The following is a 20,524-nucleotide window of genomic DNA, read 5'->3' on the forward strand; positions in this document are numbered from 1 at the left end:
TAAATTATAAAAGCTTAGTGACTTGTGTGATTGATGTGTGTGTTTATTGCAGAGACGCACACTTAGAAAATGAAAGAATCACTACCACAGCACTGCAGAAAAAAAAAAGAAACTGGAGGTGAGCTGGCAGGATTATCTGCATGTTTCCGATGGGTGTGAGCACAGTGCCTGTTTACAGAACAGGTTTCACCTCATTTGGTTTAGGAACAAGGGAGCTGACAGCACCTTGTCTGTAGTAGCAGTGCTAACTGCCAGCACTCCACCATGGAAGTGGCTTCAACTTTAAGAGACAAAATGAAGAACATTTCTGATTTAAAAAAGGAAAATCTAAATCCTAAGAACTGGGTGAAAGCTGATAATGTGAAGAGATTGAAAGAGAAGGTTCTGCATAATGATACAGAATCAGACGCAGACAAAAGCTTTGACAATAAGGAAATGTGTAAGTAGCAAATGTTATGACTTTTACAATATTTGGTTTCTTCTGTAAAACAACATGTTAATTTTATATTATTATTATTATTAGTTTATTTGGCGACTAACAGGTGTTACAGGGCAATACAAGGTAACAGTGTAAAAACAATATCTAAATACATTATAGTCTACAGTTAAGTGCAAATACTACTAAAATACAATATGAGATAAACCAGAATATAATATGTGGCTGTATATACACAAACTGTTGTAAACACTGTATTATATATATATATATATATATATATATATATATATATATATATATATATATATATATATATATATATATATAACCAGGGCTTATTAATCATCCTTTTCACATTTTTAAGTTTAATAATTCAAATTCTACTAAATAAACTGCTTACAATCCCCTAAATGAACTGTCTCGAGTTGTTTGTTTGTCCTTGGCTCTAATGATAATTTGGAGTTAAAAGCGTTGAGACTAGCAGTGCGTTGTTTGATTGTACTGCGTACAGTTATTAGACAAGGCAATTCATATCTGATTTCTCTCTTCGTGTATTTCGTTGCTTGTTTTGTTTGTTTATCCTGGAGAGACCCATTCCGGATTCCTGTCAAGACAAATGAAACAAACATCAGCAGTCACAAGATGACAGAGGGCATTATAATACGATTCAGTAAACGAGCTGGCACCTCAATTTGAAGACATTGCAATAAACAAATAACCAAACATAGTATAATAAAGTAACAAAACATACACCAATGTAGTTAGTATTGTTAACATACAACTCATTTAACATGGGCTTCTTCAATGTTACCATGCAACTGTAGAGCTTAGCTTGCTACCTTTCATTTTATTCATTTTAATTAGTTCTGCTTAGATCATTCTCTAATACGCTTAATAACTATTCAAGCAAAAATGGCTTCTAAAAAGAAGCCATCAAGGCTGATTGTGGGGAAGCATAATAGCGTTGCACTGTCCACTGAGGACCATTCACGAGCCATGCTAAAGCCTGTGCAATGCTAATATGCTTCCCTATGTCTCTTCCCCACAATCAGCGAAGCAATTTTCGCCATGCATGATGAATAATGATCTAATGAAAAGTTAATACACATGTAACAAATCTGGTAATTATTTAACTCTATTCCTTTCTGTGACCTCATCTGTGACCTTTTGACTTATGTACTTTTCATAAGATTTTATCTTAAATAAACCAACGCCCACTTAGTGTTTGTAAAAGGCAGGACCACATGGCAGCAACACTGAGTCACTCACACAGCAGGAATATATTGATCTTCTACACAACGCATGTGGTGTTCCAGACAACCTGGAGTGCTTTTGCTTTAATAAGTCCATTTTGCTGTTCATTCCCAGTTGAGCGAACAAGAAAGGAGTGGTTCTGATTTCCTTGGACTGTCCCCTGAATTCTCCAGCATGTGCCTGTGCTACATGAGCTCTGACGCTTGGAGCTTATTCTGAGGATCCTGAAATACAGGAAACACATAGAAAACCACTGTCACAGTTTATATCTTGCAGCAGAGATTAAACTCAGATCAAGTCTGATTAATATGTAACCACCGAGACAAGTGGACTGTAAAACATGTTTATTTTATACTTCAATCAGGTTTCATTGGATTTATTTTTAACTGATTTTTTTTTTTCATTTAAATCTGCAACTGGATGTAGTAGGTAGAAATTCTGGCAACCAATTGTTTGCGTTTTCAACATTGGAGCTTAATTTAATTACCACCCTCTGTGAAGAAATGATGATTAATGACTTGGTGGAGTGGCCTGCAGGCTGTTTGTTTAGAATGGTGTTCAGAATGACTTGGATAAAATAAAAACATGACTCCAAATAAAAATGTGATTTATTTATGTTTTTAGTTTGCCGTAGCCCTGTGAGTATACGATAAAGGGTAGGCTACCGACCTTATGCAGACATTATTTTGCAATGAATTGAAGAGAGGCCTTTCAAGACATTTAATAGATTTTTACTGTTTTATCCACGTTGATTTAATCCCTTCCTGTATTAGAATCATTTGTATTCTGTGATTGAACTCATTGGTTCTTAAAGGCATAGTGACCCCAGAGTTTAGAAACCACTCTGGGTTTTATTAGAGCTGTTTACAGCACTGGGAAATCCCCCTGCATCTATTTGTTTGGGTAATCCTGGGATAACCACAATCCAGGGTAATGGGTCACCTGTGCTGTCAAATTCTCTAATAAAGCAGGGTATAGGATGACCAGATCCTACTTCAAATAGACAAACATTTTGGCTCATGCCTTAAACTCTAACTGCTGTGTGTCTCCTGATATAAAGACGACCTAAAATAATAAGAAGTGGGGTTCCAGAAAATACAGCGCTCCACATCCCCATGTGTTGCTACAACTGTTTAAATAACGTACCTGTCATTTTTCTTTTCATTGTTAACATCCTGCCAGCTTTTTACACTTTAAAGTCTGTTTCAAAGCTCTTTTCAAAATGTCCGCTCTGATAGTGTAAGGATTATTGCCCACATTGTCAAACAGGTAACACAGTAATAACGATCCATGATGTGGTACGGAACAGAAAAGCCAGAGCAATTCTTATGTTTTTTTTGTTTTTTTTTCCTGCAGTGATATATTGTGAGGAGAGATCTCAAACCCTAGTGCACTAGAGCAGACATTTTGAAAAGAGCTTTGCAACAGACTTTAAAGAAAATGACAGATCCGTTATTTAAACAGTAGCAGCACGTGGGGACGTGTAACACTATAGTTTTCAGAACCCCTTACTTTCTCTTGAAGTCTTTTTGCATTTTAATGAAATAAAGAGTACCTTGACAGCTAAGTGTATCTTCATCAGAAGACGAAGAGTAGTTACATACATGATACGGGTTCTTCAAACACAACAAAAACTACTAGAAAATCAAGAACCCTGGCAGGAGCATTTCAGCATTACCAACTTCCCTGTCGGTCTCTCCTAGAACTGGTGGCACAGGCTTCCTCTTCATTTAAACCAAACCACCTCACCCAATCTTATTTTGCTACAGTAATTCTCAGAAAAAAAAGAGTTGGGTCTGGATAGAATTGGATGGGAGAACTCCAGGGAATATCAGGTGTTGGAGGAAGTGACACAGTTCAGTGTTGTTAGGGGGTCCTGTAGAGTTTCCCCTGCCCCGAATGATTCTCAAAACTACTAGACCTTGAATTCATGGGCAGGACTGTTGTACTAGGTCTGTGGTGTTAAAATATTTTTAATTAGCTTGACAGATGGCTGGTACTATCCAGTGATTTATTCTTTTAAATTTTTTTAACACTATGACAGAACCATTCTGTCTTTATGAGGGATTCAAATATCAACCACACTTCAAATGTGTCGCATTACAGTATTACAGATTGAGAGGGACTTCATTGAAGCTGCTAGAAGAAATGACGTGCCGACAATGAAAATTCTCGAAAAGAACGTTAACATCAATGCAAGGAACGTTGTAAGTAAATTATCTAGAAAATATCCACATTGAGACAAAGCTTCCCTTCGCTAAAGTGTCATCCCATATACAAAATACTACAAGACTTTAACAATAGTGTCTTATAATATACTATTGTATGTGGCAAGTTATAGAAAACTACAGTGTTTTTGGACGGTATTATAGAATTTTCATTTTTTAAAGACATTTTACAAAAAGCATGCAATTTAAATAAGGTTAAAACAGACATACGGTAAACATTTCCACACTGTCTACTCTCTGTCACCCCGACGTCATAAATTCAGTGTTCAAGGAGACTAATTCAAATTAAAAGAACCAATTAATTTCAGTTTAAGAAAAAAAACAGCAGACTTTCATCAGACAAACATGCATATACTGATGTTCAGAGATGATGAATATACAAACAAGGAACAATAAGGAAATCCACGATCAGATTTCTCCTCTTGTTAGATTGTAGGTTCTTGATAGAGATGTTGATCTTCACCCTTCTTTTAAAGAATCTGAATATTTTATTGTTTGATTGTAGGTTCTTGATGGAGATGTTGATCTTCACCCTTCTTTTAAAGAATCTGAATATTTTATTGTTTGATTGTAGGTTCTTGATGGAGATGTTGATCTTCACCCTTCTTTTAAAGAATCTGAATATTTTATTGTTTGATTGTAGGTTCTTGATAGAGATGTTGATCTTCACCCTTCTTTTAAAGAATCTGAATATTTTATTGTTAGATTGTAGGTTCTTGATAGAGATGTTGATCTTCATCCTTCTTTTAAAGAATCTGAATATTTTATTGTTAGATTGTAGGTTCTTGATAGAGATGTTGATCTTCACCCTTTTAAAGAATCTGAATATTTTATTTTTAGAATGGCCGCACAGCACTCCATTTTGCGGTTGCAGGAAAGCACAAGGAACCTGTGGAGCTCCTGCTAAGAAGGAAAGCTAGAGTGGACACTGCTGACAAGGTACAAGGGCATGAGCAGCCTGACCGCTCCTTCATACTTCATACAGCAGCTTTTCTACAGATACTTTTTCTAAGGTGTGTCCCTAGTCTGAATAAGTCCTCAGCTCTGGGTGACCGGGCCACATAAATATCCCACACAAGAAGAGTTTTTTTTTTGTAAAGGATAATGTTGTGTATTCAGTGAAACTCACACACTGATTATTCTGTACAATGGTGCTTTATTGCAACAACTCTTAATCCTAATGAGCACATACATTCTTAAAAGTAGTCTGGTATACATCCTGCTTTGTTCAGCAACTCAGCTACTGAGCTCATGGACTCGCTACAAGAACTTATAAAATGTTACTGTTAGCCGCAATGAATGTCATTTATTGATTATTGAAGCTGTTTAAAACACTTCCTAGTTTTGTTTTATTTTTCCAGCATGGAATAACAGCTCTTCACCTCGCTGCGTGGTTTGGATGTCTGGACATCATGACACTGCTAGTGCAAGCTGGTGCGGAACAGAAAGCTTTAAACTTAGTAAGGTTTACAGTTTGCTTTGCACTAACACATTTATACAGTGCGTGTCTGAAGTCAGGGAGCCCAAATGCCCGCCTTATTGGTGTGTGTTGCTATGATCAATAATGACATAATACCACGACTGGCCATATAGTAGGTGGTCAAATGTTTGAATATTTTGGTTGATGGTTCAACACCCTTCATTTTCAGAGAGAACTTATCAGTGGCAAACCTACAATGCACTAATGATGTTAATCCCTAAAAACAAGACCCAAAACTCCCCATAATACAGTGAAATTCAATAGACTGTCCTCACTTTCTAGCTTGGGTATTGACCACTGCTGGACCTTAAACCAATTAAACATTACAATGCTAGATTGTATCATCAGCTGGAAACAATCACACGTATGACAGTCCTGTTATACAGCCAATAAAAATGTAGAATACATAACATCTTTCAGAATACTTATTTCAGTAAAGCTAAATTCGAATCATACACACCAGCTATATCCAGTTCCCTGGAAATGGACTGCCAGCTGTTCTCCCTCATTGCCATGTCTTCAGAATGGTTGTTTACTGAAGGTGCGCAAGGGAAGCTGCTCCTCATTGGTCAGTTCCCTGGTTTTTGACTAGAATACAGACAATGTTTACTCAAGTTTTTTAAATAATGCACTGTCAGGGCAATTTGAAATACTGTCAGATTTTCATTTAGATTTGAAGTAACTATTCCGATGCAAATTTTATTTGACACAACCTCCAGGATACGTTCCAAGTATTGACATAACCGTGCTAAATTAGTAACAGAAACCACTGTATATTTTGTTGATGTTAGTACTGTGTCCATAGCAGACCATTCACATTTAGAATATGAAAGCTATTTAGAGCTCATATGTATCTGACAGAATGCATTTGTAGCCATAGTCACAGTAAAAATGAAATGTCTTTTTTACTCTCTTAACAGAAACATGTGCAGGTATTAAAAGCCTGTTATGAGCCCAGCATCACGTGCAACACTACACTTCATTCCTCCACAGTTCAACACAGTCATTTTATTATTTTCTATATATAATGGATCACTAATCCTAATCCCTATTGACTTTGACCCCAACCCTCATACGCTCTATACCACTTCAATAGCAATCAATAGACATCTGCTCAGTGTGTTCTTCACTCAGCCCTTCTGAAGAGATATAAATCATATTGTGCTTTCTCTCTTGAAGGACAGGATGAATATTATGCACTGCGCCGCTCTGAACAACAACACTGCTATCGTGAAATACATTATTGATGACTTGCAGATGAAGCAGCTGGATAAACCTGACAAGGTAAAGCATCTGGACTTGGAGATATGAGTCCAAGTATCAGTCAGTAAAATACAGTAGCTGACTGAACATGCTGGTGGTTCAAGTACACACTATTCCTTCCGGCCAAATGCATCTCCTGTACATACAAGCTCTTGCTTACTATTCTAGTCAAACAAGAAGCCCTTTCACCTGGCTGCTGAGCATGGCTGTCTGGAAATGGTGGAGATGATGATGGGAGAAGAATACAATCTGTCCACCAAGGAGAAAGACCAGGTCATTAAACACAATGCATTGGATTCTACAGTCTGTAATGCTATTGCATACTTTCATAGTTTGGTCAGATCTAACATACATGAATTGAAGGTGTAGCAGGAATATTTGTTGTGTTCTAAGTTATCAGTGTTGTGACAGAACCTAACCTGATATGATATACTGTACAGTACAGTGGTACAATGCTACATGCAGATAGTGTTCAGAAAATAAAGTACATGCTAATGAACACAGCTCACCCATCTGTGACAATCCGGCTGAAATCATGCCACAGGCAGCAGGGTCCACACAAGTGGATTCTAGCATGTTTGGATTCATGAATGTGGGAAACAGACCCTGAGACACTAGGTGTGTAATCTGCAGGCTTCAAAGAAGTGCACAAACAGACTCTCTTCATTCTTCATTCATTAGCCTGCTGCAAAGCAATTATGATCCGTCATTGAGGTGTCTCACTGCACATGGCTGGGGTCAAGCCTTTGATTTAAATTTTACACTGTGGTACAACTTTTCAAAATAGATTAGAAAATCAGGTTCTAAAAACGTAGGATGCGGGAGGTAGGAATGATGATGTGCCCTCTTCACACAAGTCGAGAATTATAATACAGGGACTGGACTGGACTGTACATATATATATATATATATATATATATATATATTGTATTTATTTCAGGACAATAATACAGCATTGCATCTTGCGGCTAAAAATGGGCATATAGAAGTTGTAAAGCTGCTCCTTGACAGCTTTGAGGAGGAGCGAAATGAAGTAAATGAGGTAGGTGAATTTGTACATTTTTTCATACATGAACGAATATGTTCTTGAACTTTGTAAATCCATATTCATAACATTTAGATGCATTCAGTGTTATGTAGTAGATCAACAAAGGGCAAAATAAATAAATACAAATAAAATCATGATAAATGTGACCTGTTTTAAAAAACAAAACTATGACAACGTAGAAAATGACCTAAATTTTTGTAATTATAAAGCATATTATTAAAACGGTAAAAAGCCACCATCCGTTCTCTTACTCTGCATCTTTGAGTTTCTGAACATGTTTCCACTCTTGTTGTCTTTGGCCTGTTCCCCTCGTGTACACCATGCAGGCAGGCAAGACTGCCTTGTATTTGGCTTCTGAAGGAGGCTATTACGAATGCGTGGAAGTCTTGCTGGAAGCTGGATGTGATGTCAACATTGTGACAAAGGTAAGTGTAAACGTCAGTCATTTTTTGGGCCGTTTGCAATCATGCCGAGTGGTTGTAGGTTTTGGTTATCGAATATTAACTTGTTATTATTTGTCTCTACATCTGCCTGTACCTGGAGCTGCTCTGAGCTTGTCTGGAGCCTCCGACACTAAGTGCTGGGACTGCACAGCCCCGCCCACTAGACACGGCTGGCAGAGTTCAAACCTGATTGCAATGGAATGAGGAAAGCTGTTCAGTCCCGGGCTCTGTAGACAATCTCAGAGTCAGGTAAAGGCTGATTCAAAGAAGGAGGACAGTCACTCAGTGTGGGAGCAGCAGAAACCAGAGCCGCTCTGAATGATTGCAGACACTGAACTAGTTGAAGAGTGTAAACATAAAGCCACTCAATGACATTTGAAGTTACTTTGTAGTGACAGGACGTGAGAACAACTGTGGTAGCGGCTAGGGGTCAAACAGAGAGGATGAGAGTCTCCACCAGTCTAGCACACTGGGAGTGTCTAAATTCACTGGTTTTGAACACCTGCAGGTGGCGCTTCTAATCTCGGATGAGAATGATCAGGAAATGTAATATGTAATGGTTATTTTTTTTTATTAGATTATAAAATCATAAATATAAAATCAATAAAAGAAACATAAAAAAGAAAGCAGACAGTTTGATCCTTTTCTCCACTATTCTGATTATTTTTGATCGCTAAATCATTGGTTTAAGCCAGGCATTGTGAGGGTGCTCCAGACTCAGTGGTTTCGTCACACTCTTGAACTTGACAATACACCCATTCTTTCAGAGACTCAGTAGGACCATTACAGTTAGGGGTGCCACCTCTGAGGTACAAAAGAACAGGACCTCCAAATGGAAGGGGGGGGCTGTTAAAAGTGTAAACTCCCTTTAGAAATTCCTATTCATCCAAAAGGAAACATTGACAAAATTACTACTATAGTACTGACAACCCATTCATATTGTGCGTTTGTTGCAGTAATATTGTATCCTGATCTATCTAATTTATAGTACTGGCACTTAGCGTCCTGGGAAGGTGTATTGAATTCTAGGGACACCTTCCTCAAAACGGGGACAATCCAGGGAAAACAGGGACAGGTGGAAACCCTATCCCAGTTTGTATTTGTATTTAGAACAGAAACACAAAGAAACAAGTGAGCAAAATATTGAATCATTTACAGACACACACATACATTGTTTTGTGCTCCAATAATAAGTCATTATAATGGTAAAGATAATCCTAAATAATATTTACAGTCATGTTCTGAACAATGTCACCCAATGGCTGTTCCTGATGAAAACGAATCTTAAATTCTAAATATTATACTGCTTGGCTATTTCTTTTCTCCAGGATGGCAACAATGTGTTACACGGAGTGTCAGAAAGTGGCCATGCTTCCTTAGTGAAACTTCTAATTGATAACAGAGCTGACATGAACTGCCTGAATGATGTGAGTATGTCTAAAATTAATTTTCCTGCTATAAACAGAAAAGTATTTGTCTGGTGTACAGGGATTTGTATTTGAACATCAACCCTCCGGTGTAGAAAAGTTCCTATTTTAGCATTTCAACCGATCATTGATGTTGCGATCAGGAAAAGTTTAACTTGCATCCATTCACCTGTTTACAAAGTTTTTTATTCACCAGAAAACTAGCATTGCTGCTGGAGATTTGTTTTTCTCTGCTGGCGAACGGTCCTGAGTCAGTATTGAGAAATGCATCGCCCAGTTCAACCCAGTTCATCCACGATGTTTGATTAAAGCTATGCATACAGAATGAGACACAGCAGAGCTAACGTACTGCATGTCTTGTAAACTATGCAGGGAGTTCTGTAACACTTTAAATCCACTTTGATGTTTTGCATATCTTCAGCAGTTGTTTTCCGATCACAAGCCGTGCCAATAATAACATGTGATTTGAAGAAACTTTTGATCTGGCCAATACTGTGAACGAATAATGATAGTTAGGACAGATTATGCCATTTTGTGTTAAAAGACTAACATTTAGTTGTTAGGTTTATTTTTTTATAGTGAATGATTCTCCCAAGTTTAACAAATAAAGAGGCCTACATTCTGATCTCCAGCGGGGTGGGGGGTATAGTTGTACTTGCTTTAATTCTTCTGTCTCATTTTCTTTCCAGCAAAAATTGGCACCGATTCACTTGGCAGTTACCAATTGCCACATCCCTGTCATCCACACCTTCATAGAGTCTGGGTGTGATATGAATGCTACTGATAGTGTAAGTATCAGTGAGATCAGGACACAAGCTGCTTACTGCCACAGCTGGTAAGGCATCCCCCTTTGGGCTGGCTTCACAGACCCTGAATATCAATAATCTTGGACTGCCTTACCTAATCAGATATTACATTAGAGTAAAGGGCTCTGTGAAACCAGCTGTTTGAATATGATATTCTAATGCAATAAAAATAATCTCTGCTGGTTTGTTCGTTATAATATACTTACAATCCAATTGCTTTTTTGTAATGATTATAAAAATTTTAAAAAATGCACACAAATGAACTTTGTTTTCTCAGAGGAATCAAACTGCACTGCACATAGCTGCAGAACTGGGGAAAGCAGACATTGTGGAAATGATTCTAAAAGCTGGTGCAGATCTTTCTATCCAAGACAAGGTAACTGGGGCTGGGGGGGGAGCTGGGGGGGGCAGCTGGGGGATTAGTCTGGAAGGTTGTGAGAGCACCCTGGAAGAATTAAATGAAGACCGACACAGCATTATCCACAAAAGACAGCATTTGTTTGTGAGTCTGTATGGTTAAATGTCCTTCCCACTTATTAAGTTTTGCACCTGATAAATCTAAACTGGCACACAAAGCAAAATAATTCTTCAGCTTCAATTACCGTTACTGCTGTCTCTAATTTGATAATTAATTACTGCACAAAGGGTAGCGGACGGCTAGAAAAATAGGAAAAATGGAATTGAATTGCAGCGTTTTTTATAAGATATGTTTTTTGGAGAGAGGGGGGCTGGTTTTGGAACCACCTTCTATTGGAATGGCTATGTCTAGAGGTAACTATAAGTAATAATATTTAAGACCAGCCATTATATAAGGTCACTTATACTTTTTACAATTATTACACTGACAATTTTACTGTGTAAGCAAAGATTTCTAATTTTTTTCTGCCTTCAAGAACCTTTGATCAAACATCACATTTTTCACATATGAGTTACTGGCATTTTATTCATCAGTATGAGATTCCTTGAGATATCATGTTATTTTTTTCATTCACTTGTAAATGAATGGCTGATTTAAAGCCTGATTCATAGCTAAGATATGACCCAGCACACAGTTCTGCACAGTTTGGCAATTTTCCTAGAATATTCTATGTAACAGTTTTTTTTTTAAATAGTTTTAACAAAGAGTTGATGTTTTTGAATTGGTGTTGATCAGTTTATTTTCTTCCAGCACAGCACTCTTTAAGAGCTCATGACAGCAGTTTGGCCCAGCTCGGTCTGATTTTTCTCACTTTGGTTTTCATAGCAAGGTAAGACTGCATTGGCTGTGGCAGGAAGAGGAAACTACGTGAATATTGTTGACATGATCATCAAAGCAGAACGATACTTTGAATGGAAGAAGGTAAATCAATTTTAAGTGGGGATTTTTATAAGAAGTAAAAAAAAAAAAATGACAGTTTCGCCTGTTAAAATAGTGGTAGTCAGATGTCTGATCCATTGTATAATGTACTGAATATCACAGATTATATTTCAACACATGCATTAAAGGGTACATAAGGACCTTTTTATTTGATTGTGTTACATGTTCCCATGTGTTGCTACAACTGTTTACGTAAGGTGTGTGTGTATTGTTTTAATTTTTTTTTTACATTTTGACCACTTTTTTAAACTTTTAAATTGCATTCCCTGCCTCAAGATGACTTCCCATGTACCTGCATGGACCTCTCAGAACTACATTGCATTCCCTGCCTCAAGATGGCTTCCCATGTACCCGTATGGACCTCTCAGAACTACATTTCCCATCATACGGGTACATGGGAAGCCATCTTGAGGCAGGGAATGCAATGTAGTTATGAGAGGTCTATGCAGGTACATGGGAAACCATCTTGAGGCAGGGAATGCAATTTAAAAGTTTAAAAAGTGGTCAAAATGTAAAAAAAAATAAAAATACACACACCTTACGTAAACAGTTGTAGCAACACATGGGAACGTGTAACACAATAAAATTAAAAGGTCCTTATGTACCCTTTAAAGCCTTGTCTTAAAGTGATATTGTTACCCATTCTAGCAAATACAGAGGGTGGTTTTAAAGTTCTAACGTTAGTAGGCCACTTTGAAATGCTGCTGTGAAAAAAAAATCATTCACAGCAGAAATGTGGCAGGATGAGACACCCAGTGATGAACTACAAGACCATAGAGCCCTGTAGCTGAAATCTATGTTTGATTGCATTGACTGCTTAATATGGTCACTATTGGTCTCTGAGGGTTCCATCTATCATCTAGATAATATTAGAATCAGGAGAATTAGAATTTTCACATGGATCACAAGTCATCAGATTACATCCTTTCAAACTGGTAAGGAATCCTTCATTTTGGTTAGTATTGCCGACTGATTTTTTAACAACCCTGTAATTCAGTCTGTATAACTTATTAAAAATGAATAAGAGCCTTCAGAACAGAATTTATTGTCAACGGCTGCAATATTTTCTTAATGCTACTGCTCTGTAACTTTTCTCTGTGAGTAAGTTTCACTGGCAAGTGTATGAAAATAATGGTGCTTTAATGAGCAAGATGACTCGTAAGGGATTTTGTGTTGGTCTTCAGCACTTTGTTAAGATCAGTCAATATGCCTTAATGTGATAAGCGTTTTGTTCCACATAACTTAATCTGAATCTAAACTGGGCACCCTTTGTCAAAATGATACAGCAGAAAATAACTAGATTTGAATATCCTTCCAGGCAAATGTGGAGTCTAATGAAACCCTTCAAAATGAGTCGCCGCTGACATTTAAACTAGACCACAAGACAGAGAACAAGCAGATGCGCAGTGTGGCCTGGGACCTGGCCTACAACCAATTCAAGCCTCAAGACTGGAAGAGACTGGCGCACAATTGGCAGTTCACAGACTCGCAGATCGCAGCAATTGAGGAACAGTGGACAGGTGGGGATCTGCAGTACCTAGCACACTGCCAAAAATATTATTGAACAGGAAGGGTTCAGAGCACTGCGTTTAATTAACCGAAACAAGCGGTAAACAGAAAGAGTTCCGTACAGAACAGTATACACACAATTGGAATTGACCTGGTCGCCCACATTTAAGGAAATGCACAGGTTTACAAATAGTTTGTAAATTAAGTAAGATTGTGTTTGTAAGTGCAGTGTACAAGGAGACAGACATTCCAAATTCGACATAAACCAAGAGGCAAACCTGGTCTTTTATTAGGAATGTTTCACTACAATTAAGAATACTCGCTATTATATACTGAGCATCAAAAGAAACTTATCACTTATATCTGAGCATCAAAAGAAACGTATCACTTATATTTAAGAATCAAAAGAAACATATCGGTTATATCTGGATAAAATTCACTAGATGAAAAGTCTGTTTTAGAGCATCACGAAGATGCTGCAAAATGATCTGTCGATCTTGGGCAGGTGTTGTGACTCTTGGTATCCCAGTTCGTGGCCTGTCATTGACAGTGTCTGGTTATATCGTCTCGCCAGGTTTAAAATTGCTGGCTGTGAGCACCCAAGACGGCGAGCCACAGTACGCTGCCCTAGTCCAACATGTCGAATGCACGAAGGCGCTGCTCTTTTGACAGACGTGGCATATTGGTTTTTTTTCTGTGATTTTCTTTATTGCTTTTATTCACACTTACAATTCAACAGCTGAAATCACTCCATATCCAGTGTTCAATCAACTGTCTCACTAATTAGGTGATTAAGTGCATATGCTTCAGTCATAGTCACTCAAGCGTGTCATGGTCAAGGAAGAATGATCAAGTGATTAAAAAGAAACCAGAAACATTTCGTCAATGTCCATCATTTATATACCTTATTTTCTTTTCGAAAATAAATGTGTTATAATAGTGATACATTTCTTTTGATGCTCGGTATACACTATGACTTTACAGGAAATGGCCTTAAAACGGGTTCTGTTCCCTTTCCTTTTCTTTGTTTTTCATTCCAGGATACTCAAACACATCTAGATATGTTGTTATTTTCTCAGGTTGGCTCCCTGGTTGCCATAGTAATGTAGTTTTTTCAGCTTAGGCTAGTTCTGTTTCATATCTGAAATCAAAAATCTATCAGTAATGCATTATAACATAATCTACTGCAACTGTGCGGTCTGATTGGTTAGAAAGGTTGTGATGGTGTATGATTACACTATGTAACACAATTTTTGTTCCAGGGTAGTAAGTGTTATTTCCTAATTGCTTATGCCTCAAAAGTATAGAAAATGGCTATTATTCCCCACAAACTTTGCTTTTGTGACCAGGACAGTGATATTTTGAAATGTACCTATTTCCAATGAGAAAACGGGCGAATTTGTGTCTTTTTGTTCACATAAAGTCAGAAAAAAACAACATATGAATCCAAATTAACATGTATTTATACTAAAGTAATACAAAAATGACTACAAAAGATTTAGAAGTGAGTAGTTTTTCGAGATTTACAATTATACTGTAAATCACTTTCACGAATAAGCCCCCAAATGTAGTCTCCCATCATGTTCACATTATACTGTCCTTGGTAGCGGCGTTCAAAGTCCAGTATATCCTGGTGGAAGCGCTCGCCTTGCTCCTCCGAGTACGCTCCCATGTTCTCCTTGAATTTATCAAGATGAGAATCAAGGATATGGACTTTGAGGGACATCCTACAGCCCATTGTGCCGTAGTTCTTCACCAGAGTCTCAACCAGCTCCACATAGTTTTCGGCCTTGTGATTGCCCAGGAAGCCCCGAACCACTGCGACAAAGCTGTTCCAAGCCGCTTTCTCCTTACTAGTGAGCTTCTTGGGGAATTCATTGCACTCCAGGATCTTCTTTATCTGTGGTCCGACGAAGACACCGGCTTTGACCTTTGCCTCAGACAGCTTAGGGAAGAAGTCTTGAAGGTACTTGAAGGCTGCCGACTCCTTATCTAGAGCTCTGACAAATTGTTTCATAAGGCCCAATTTGATGTGCAGTGGTGGCATCAGCACCTTCCGGGGGTCCACCAGTGGCTCCCACTTGACGTTGTTCCTCCCCACAGAGAACTCGGTCCGCTGTGGCCAGTCCTGCCTGTGGTAGTGCGCCTTGGTGTCCCTGCTGTCCCAAAGGCAAAGATAGCAGGGAAACTTGGTAAAACCGCCTTGGAGTCCCATCAGGAATGCCACCATTTTGAAGTCTCCTATGACCTTGATGCCATCTCAGAAAAATGCAGATATGTATCCACTTAGGCAGCTGGAACTAAACTGAACTGGTGGGCGTAAGGCCCCTGTATTTATACTGCTATTTATATTACTGGAAAGTTCTAGAAAGTTCTAGAAGTTACTCCAAGTTTACTCAGCACTAAATCTATCTGGAATGTTCTGGAAAATAGGTAAATTTCAAAATATCACTGTCCTGGTCACAAAAGCAAAGTTTGTGGGGAATAATTGCCATTTTCTATACTTCTGAGGCATAAGCAATTAGGAAATAACACTTACTACCCAGGAACCAAAAAAAAAAAAAAATTGTTACACGGTGTTATGGGTGGTAAATGCTTACATTAGTTCAAGGAGGCAGTTAAGTTCAAGAAAACTTCTCCCAGTAACCCATCCTGCAGTGGGCGGTGTATCACAACTTAAATTAGAATTTACCTTAAACAAATGACTGGGCTAGTAAATGAGTTTGAACCCATCGTTACTGGAAAAGTAACAAAGCATGCCGCAGTTTCACTGCTGATGGCAGTGTTGTTGTATATCTTGGGGTATCTGATGCATCCTGGACTCCCAGATCCCACTCGAAGGATGCTACTGTGATGACACATGTGCATGCCAAGCAAACCCAAGGGGCTAGCCCTGATGTTAGCACAGCATACAGCAATCCTGCTGCTGGTACAACATATGCAGTACAGGTCCCTCGCAAGGTCTTCCCACTGTGATCATAACACATCCTCCATCTGGAACAGCATGCTTGAAATAAATAAAGATTTTTGATACCTTGCTTTAATATGAAAAGTACAGGAAGATATACACAACAGTTTTGACTGTGTTACAAAGAATTTGCAGAACATGCTATAAGGTGACCCTCCGTCTAGGTTGAAACTGAACAGTAGTGTAAGTCAAGCTGATAAACATTTCAGGGCCATACTACTGAAGTTTATACATTTTTGTGTGAATATAAAATATAAGAAAACAAAAGGAATGAAAAGATTGCCCCTTTTGCTTGTGACTATGGGGTAATAGAAGAGCTTTTTCTCCTAAGTGTTAGTAATAGGAGGCTGTGTGGTCCAGTGGTTAAAGAAAAGGGCTTGTAACCAGGAGATCCCCGGTTCAAATCCCACCTCAGCCACTGACTCATTGTGTGACCCTGAGCAAGTCACTTAACCTCCTTGTTCTCCGTCTTTCGGGTGAGACGTAATTGTAAGTGACTCTGCAGTTGATGCATAGTTCACACACCCTAGTCTGTAAGTCGCCTTGGATAAAGGCGTCTGCTAAATAAACAAATAATAATGTGAAGCTTTGCGAGCTTGAGTAAGGAGACAATGTCTTAATTTTAGGTCCAAAGAGTTACCACGAACACGGAAACAGGATGCTGCTTATCTGGTTGCATGGAACCTTGGCTGCAAATGAAAACCCTGGGAAAGTTTTATATGAAGGTCTGATCTCAATAGGATGTAAAAGCATGGCTGGTGAGTCTCATTCCAGAATTACTCTTACAGAAAAGTTACAGAAAATACCACTGGCATATCATTTTAATACCAACATATTGCAATTAAATCATGCACCATCTCTCTGGACCTCTCTCCCAAACGATATTAGGGATGCCCTAACTGAACTGAAAATTTCTTGTTTTATCAATAGGCAGTAATACAAGAAACCTTTTTGTGTTAAATGAATGCCAGTAAAGGTGCAGCGCTGTCACTGAAGTCCTGTTTTTACACACAGACACAGACCATGTAGCCTGCGTTCCCTCGCTAGCATGCCCTGGGTGCAGAACTGAAACCTTAATTTTATTATATGCAAGTCATAAAACCAACAACTGCTATAAGCACCACATAGAAGTGTTTTCTGCAAATGACCAACCACATCGGGTGGAAAAGTATGTTTTACAGTTCCTGTCTAAAACTTCCAGACCACTATGTGCCGTTACATCATCACAGAATGGGTTTCCTGTGCTGTAGTACTAGTCTTTAAAAAAAATAAAAACAAACATATATATATACACACACACAGAGGGAGAGAGAGAGAGAGAGTGTTCTCCCTTATTATACTGACCCCAGTAATAGTGCAATTGTAACATTTCTCCAGATACTCCTTTTGAACAGATGTGCACCAATATTATTACACCAATTCTGTTTTACACTGTTGTATTGCCACCCACGCTGTCTGCCCGCCAGCCAATGCACCTAGCTATATACATCAATGCACTGCAGTGCCCCTCGCTTTACCACCTGTAAGATACTCATAACCATTTCAAATGCTAACCATAACTTTGATGATATTCTCTGTTGTCTACTGTACAGAACCCACTAGTGTCACTTGTAATTTGTAAAATTGTAATTACCATCGTGAAATTTTTCTTTTTAATGAACCTTGTTATCAGTGCTTGAAATGGAAAAAAGTGGCAGTACTCACAGGCTCCCTTTCCAACTCTATCTCTCAGTCTCCCTGTCCAGCTGTCTCTCTTTCCCTTTCTCCATGTCCAGCTCATCTCATCTAATCAGTACTGCGTCTAATCGCGACTTGACCTGGACCATTCAAAATAAATTCCCCTGCTCTGTTTTGCAATACACTCTGGGAGTTGCAGTTATTTTGCAATACACTCTGGGAGTTGCAGTTGTTTTGCAATACACTCTGGGAGTTGCAGTTGTTTTGCAATACACTCTGGGAGTTGCAGTTGTTTTGCAATACACTCTGGGAGTTCAGTTGTTTTGCAATACACTCTGGGAGTTGAAGTCTATGTTCTGCTGTGATGTAAATCTTGCAGCTGCTGCTCGGACAACAAAGTAGAAAGTCACATAATTGCAGCTGACAGATTGGAAAAGAAAACGGGCAGATAGTCAGTGATAAGCGCCAAAGTGCTACTCAAATGTTTTAAATTGAGAAGTGGCGGGACTCAAATATTTGAAATTGAGTAGTGGCGGGACTCCGTACCAGTGAGTACCGCCCCATTTCAAGCACTGCTTGTTAGACTGTCATTCCTCTCTCTAGTGCCAGTTTGGCCCCTGTCCCATTCCTGGAGTTATAAATAGGGAGCACTGTATAATAATATAATAATCTGCTTTGATATTTCCATTTATTTTTGTTCCACAGAGAAAACCAGAATTGACACTAATGGTAATAATTCAAAGAAATGCACAGTTTCTTGATGTGCCTCCGAAGAAGCTTAAAGACTCTCCAGAAGACTTCCCCTTTTCTTAAGCAGGATTAAGTTTTCTAATTGAAAGCAAAAGAAATAACCAGACGTGTAGCTCCTGGAGCTGCCCAGGCCCTGCTGTCACATCTAGGCTTTTGAAGATATTTCTGCCACCCCACCTTTGAATATAAAAAAGGATGCTAAACTGCAAACAGGTAATATTCTGTAAATATTTAACTGTGTAGCCGCAAAGGGAAATTCACTTGTTGTATGCAGTTTTCTAAGACGCAGTGAATTTTACTGCTCCATACTTTTTCAATATTATGTCTTGGCTTGTCATGTTATACCTGTAAATTGTACACCTTTTTTTTTTCCATGAGAAAAATAAATTACAGCATTACAATAAAATCATATATGACGACATATTAATTAGGACTAGGGGACACAGTTGGAAAGAATGTCAGAGGGTAACGAGAATCCTTTAAGACTACTGGGATCAATAAGATACTAAAAAACAGACGCGTATTGTTGGACCTAATTGCCCCTCTTGTTTATAACTTATGTTCTTATTATTTGCAAACATATTCAAATTGTGAACGAATACAGTAGTAATTAAATACACATTTTCCATTCTAGCCTCAATGATGTATATATTTTATTTTTTAGTACAATCAATTTGTGTAAAATATAGGTAAAAAACAAACAAAAAAGAGTTAAGAGCCCATTACTGGCAGTACCTTGTAAAAGGTGTAAAGCTAAAATGCGATTGAGCTTTGTGCATAGAAGTCAGTCCACATGGTTTAATGCTTGATGGAGATTATGTCAGCAAAATATAAAAAGGCAATAAACTCTCTTCAAATTATTAATATACTTTTTATAATAATTGTATGTGTGTTTTTAAAGTTAATAGTTTTCCTGACTGAAACATTCAACACCATCCAAAGGTCATGCAGCTATCCTGTTAAAACATAGTGATATTGGTGTTATCTGGGACTGTGTACTGTATCATCTGCACATTATCCACCAGTCATTTAAAAAAAAAATGCAAATGGTTTATTACAAAATGTTTCATATTGTAATTCATAAATTAAGGTTTTATGTGCTATTTTAATAGTAAATTATAAAAAAATATGTACAGTTTAAATATAATCATATACAATCAAAGCATACACATATAGGAAAAAATGTAAACAATATCAAAATTGAAATCCTGATAATTAACCTGAAAGCAGATTTGTGGCTGGTTGAAAGAGCTTACAATTTAATGGGAATAAAACGTGATTTACACATCGCACCAGGCCCTTTCACCCAAAAACACACACGCACACACCCACGCACACACACACGCGCACCCACCCACGCACACGTCAGCGTTCCTGGAGAGTGCAGGCGTTTCAGGACTGCTGATGTGTTCATTCAACAACTTTTATTGATTGGATTGGATGACTTCTTCCACTGTGTCCTGAAACTCTCCCAGCACTGGAGGACTGCTGTCCAGATCGGGGAAACTTTGCAGCAGTCGCCTGGCCAACAGTTCGCTAAAACATTAAAACTGCGTTAGGAATTTTAGAATCTACTATGAGGAATTATGAGTGAAGCATCAGTATATGTTCCAGGAATAGTTCAGGAATTTGTCTTAAACCTAACCCTTAGGGTTATGGCAAGAACAGTCATTCAATAGCCCTGCAATTCTCAACCTGTTAACCTGTGCGGTACTTTATGAGAAACAAAAGTAATAAAAAAAATAATACTTTAAAACATCCCACAGATGCCACATTTTAATGCTGGAATATGCTGGAATATTAACCATTTCTTCAATTGCAGGCTGATTTGTTATATATGCTGTGGATCTAAATTCAGAAGCAAGGATTTAATAA

At 38.1% G+C, this 20,524-nt stretch overlaps 2 protein-coding genes and 1 long non-coding RNA gene across 5 annotated transcripts in view; 1 reads left to right on the top strand and 2 right to left on the bottom strand.

Annotated features, from left to right (window-relative positions):
- Nucleotides 1-19,509, top strand: LOC117973430 (ankyrin repeat and death domain-containing protein 1A-like). 2 transcript variants are annotated; one of them, XM_058992658.1, is made up of 15 exons: nt 1-439; nt 3,800-3,900; nt 4,762-4,860; nt 5,283-5,381; nt 6,581-6,685; nt 6,833-6,937; nt 7,605-7,705; nt 8,011-8,137; nt 9,484-9,582; nt 10,272-10,370; nt 10,666-10,764; nt 11,632-11,727; nt 13,064-13,265; nt 16,849-16,980; nt 18,605-19,509. In XM_058992658.1, exons 1-15 carry the CDS (start codon nt 265-267, stop codon nt 18,658-18,660), a joined length of 1,695 nt encoding a protein of 564 aa, XP_058848641.1. In that variant the 5' UTR covers nt 1-264; the 3' UTR covers nt 18,661-19,509. The 2 variants fall into 2 exon arrangements, with proteins under 2 accessions (XP_058848641.1, XP_034781620.2); XM_034925729.2 differs by having other exon boundaries at nt 2-439; nt 7,605-7,706; nt 8,039-8,137.
- Nucleotides 777-18,039, bottom strand: LOC117973432 (uncharacterized). The gene is made up of 3 exons (XR_004663960.2): nt 17,927-18,039; nt 1,709-1,917; nt 777-1,043 (listed from the first exon to the last, which is right to left on the bottom strand). It is a non-coding gene; the product is annotated as an uncharacterized LOC117973432 (long non-coding RNA).
- LOC117973429 (centrosomal protein POC5-like) overlaps nt 19,285-20,524 on the bottom strand; it is a 10,502-nt gene continuing 9,262 nt past the window's right edge. For both annotated transcript variants that reach the window (XM_058992588.1, XM_034925716.2), the window contains exon 13: nt 19,285-20,185. In XM_058992588.1, coding sequence (XP_058848571.1) covers nt 20,060-20,185 — 126 coding nt within the window. In that variant the 3' untranslated portion in view covers nt 19,285-20,059. The remainder of the gene's footprint in view (nt 20,186-20,524) is intronic.

The sequence above is a fragment of the Acipenser ruthenus genome, chromosome 1 (genome assembly GCF_902713425.1).
Source record: "Acipenser ruthenus chromosome 1, fAciRut3.2 maternal haplotype, whole genome shotgun sequence".
NCBI classification, from domain to species: Eukaryota; Metazoa; Chordata; class Actinopteri; order Acipenseriformes; family Acipenseridae; genus Acipenser; species Acipenser ruthenus.

What these genes read in the sequence shown, in the direction of transcription:
- LOC117973430 (XM_058992658.1), top strand. Translation starts at nt 265, where the DNA reads ATGGAAGTGGCTTCAACTTTAAGAGACAAAATGAAGAACATTTCTGAT. An exon ending in ACATCAATGCAAGGAACGTT is followed by an intron (nt 3,901 to 4,761) that starts GTAAGTAAATTA and finishes TTTTATTTTTAG; the next exon opens with AATGGCCGCACAGCACTCCA. An exon ending in ATATGAATGCTACTGATAGT is followed by an intron (nt 10,371 to 10,665) that starts GTAAGTATCAGT and finishes TTGTTTTCTCAG; the next exon opens with AGGAATCAAACTGCACTGCA.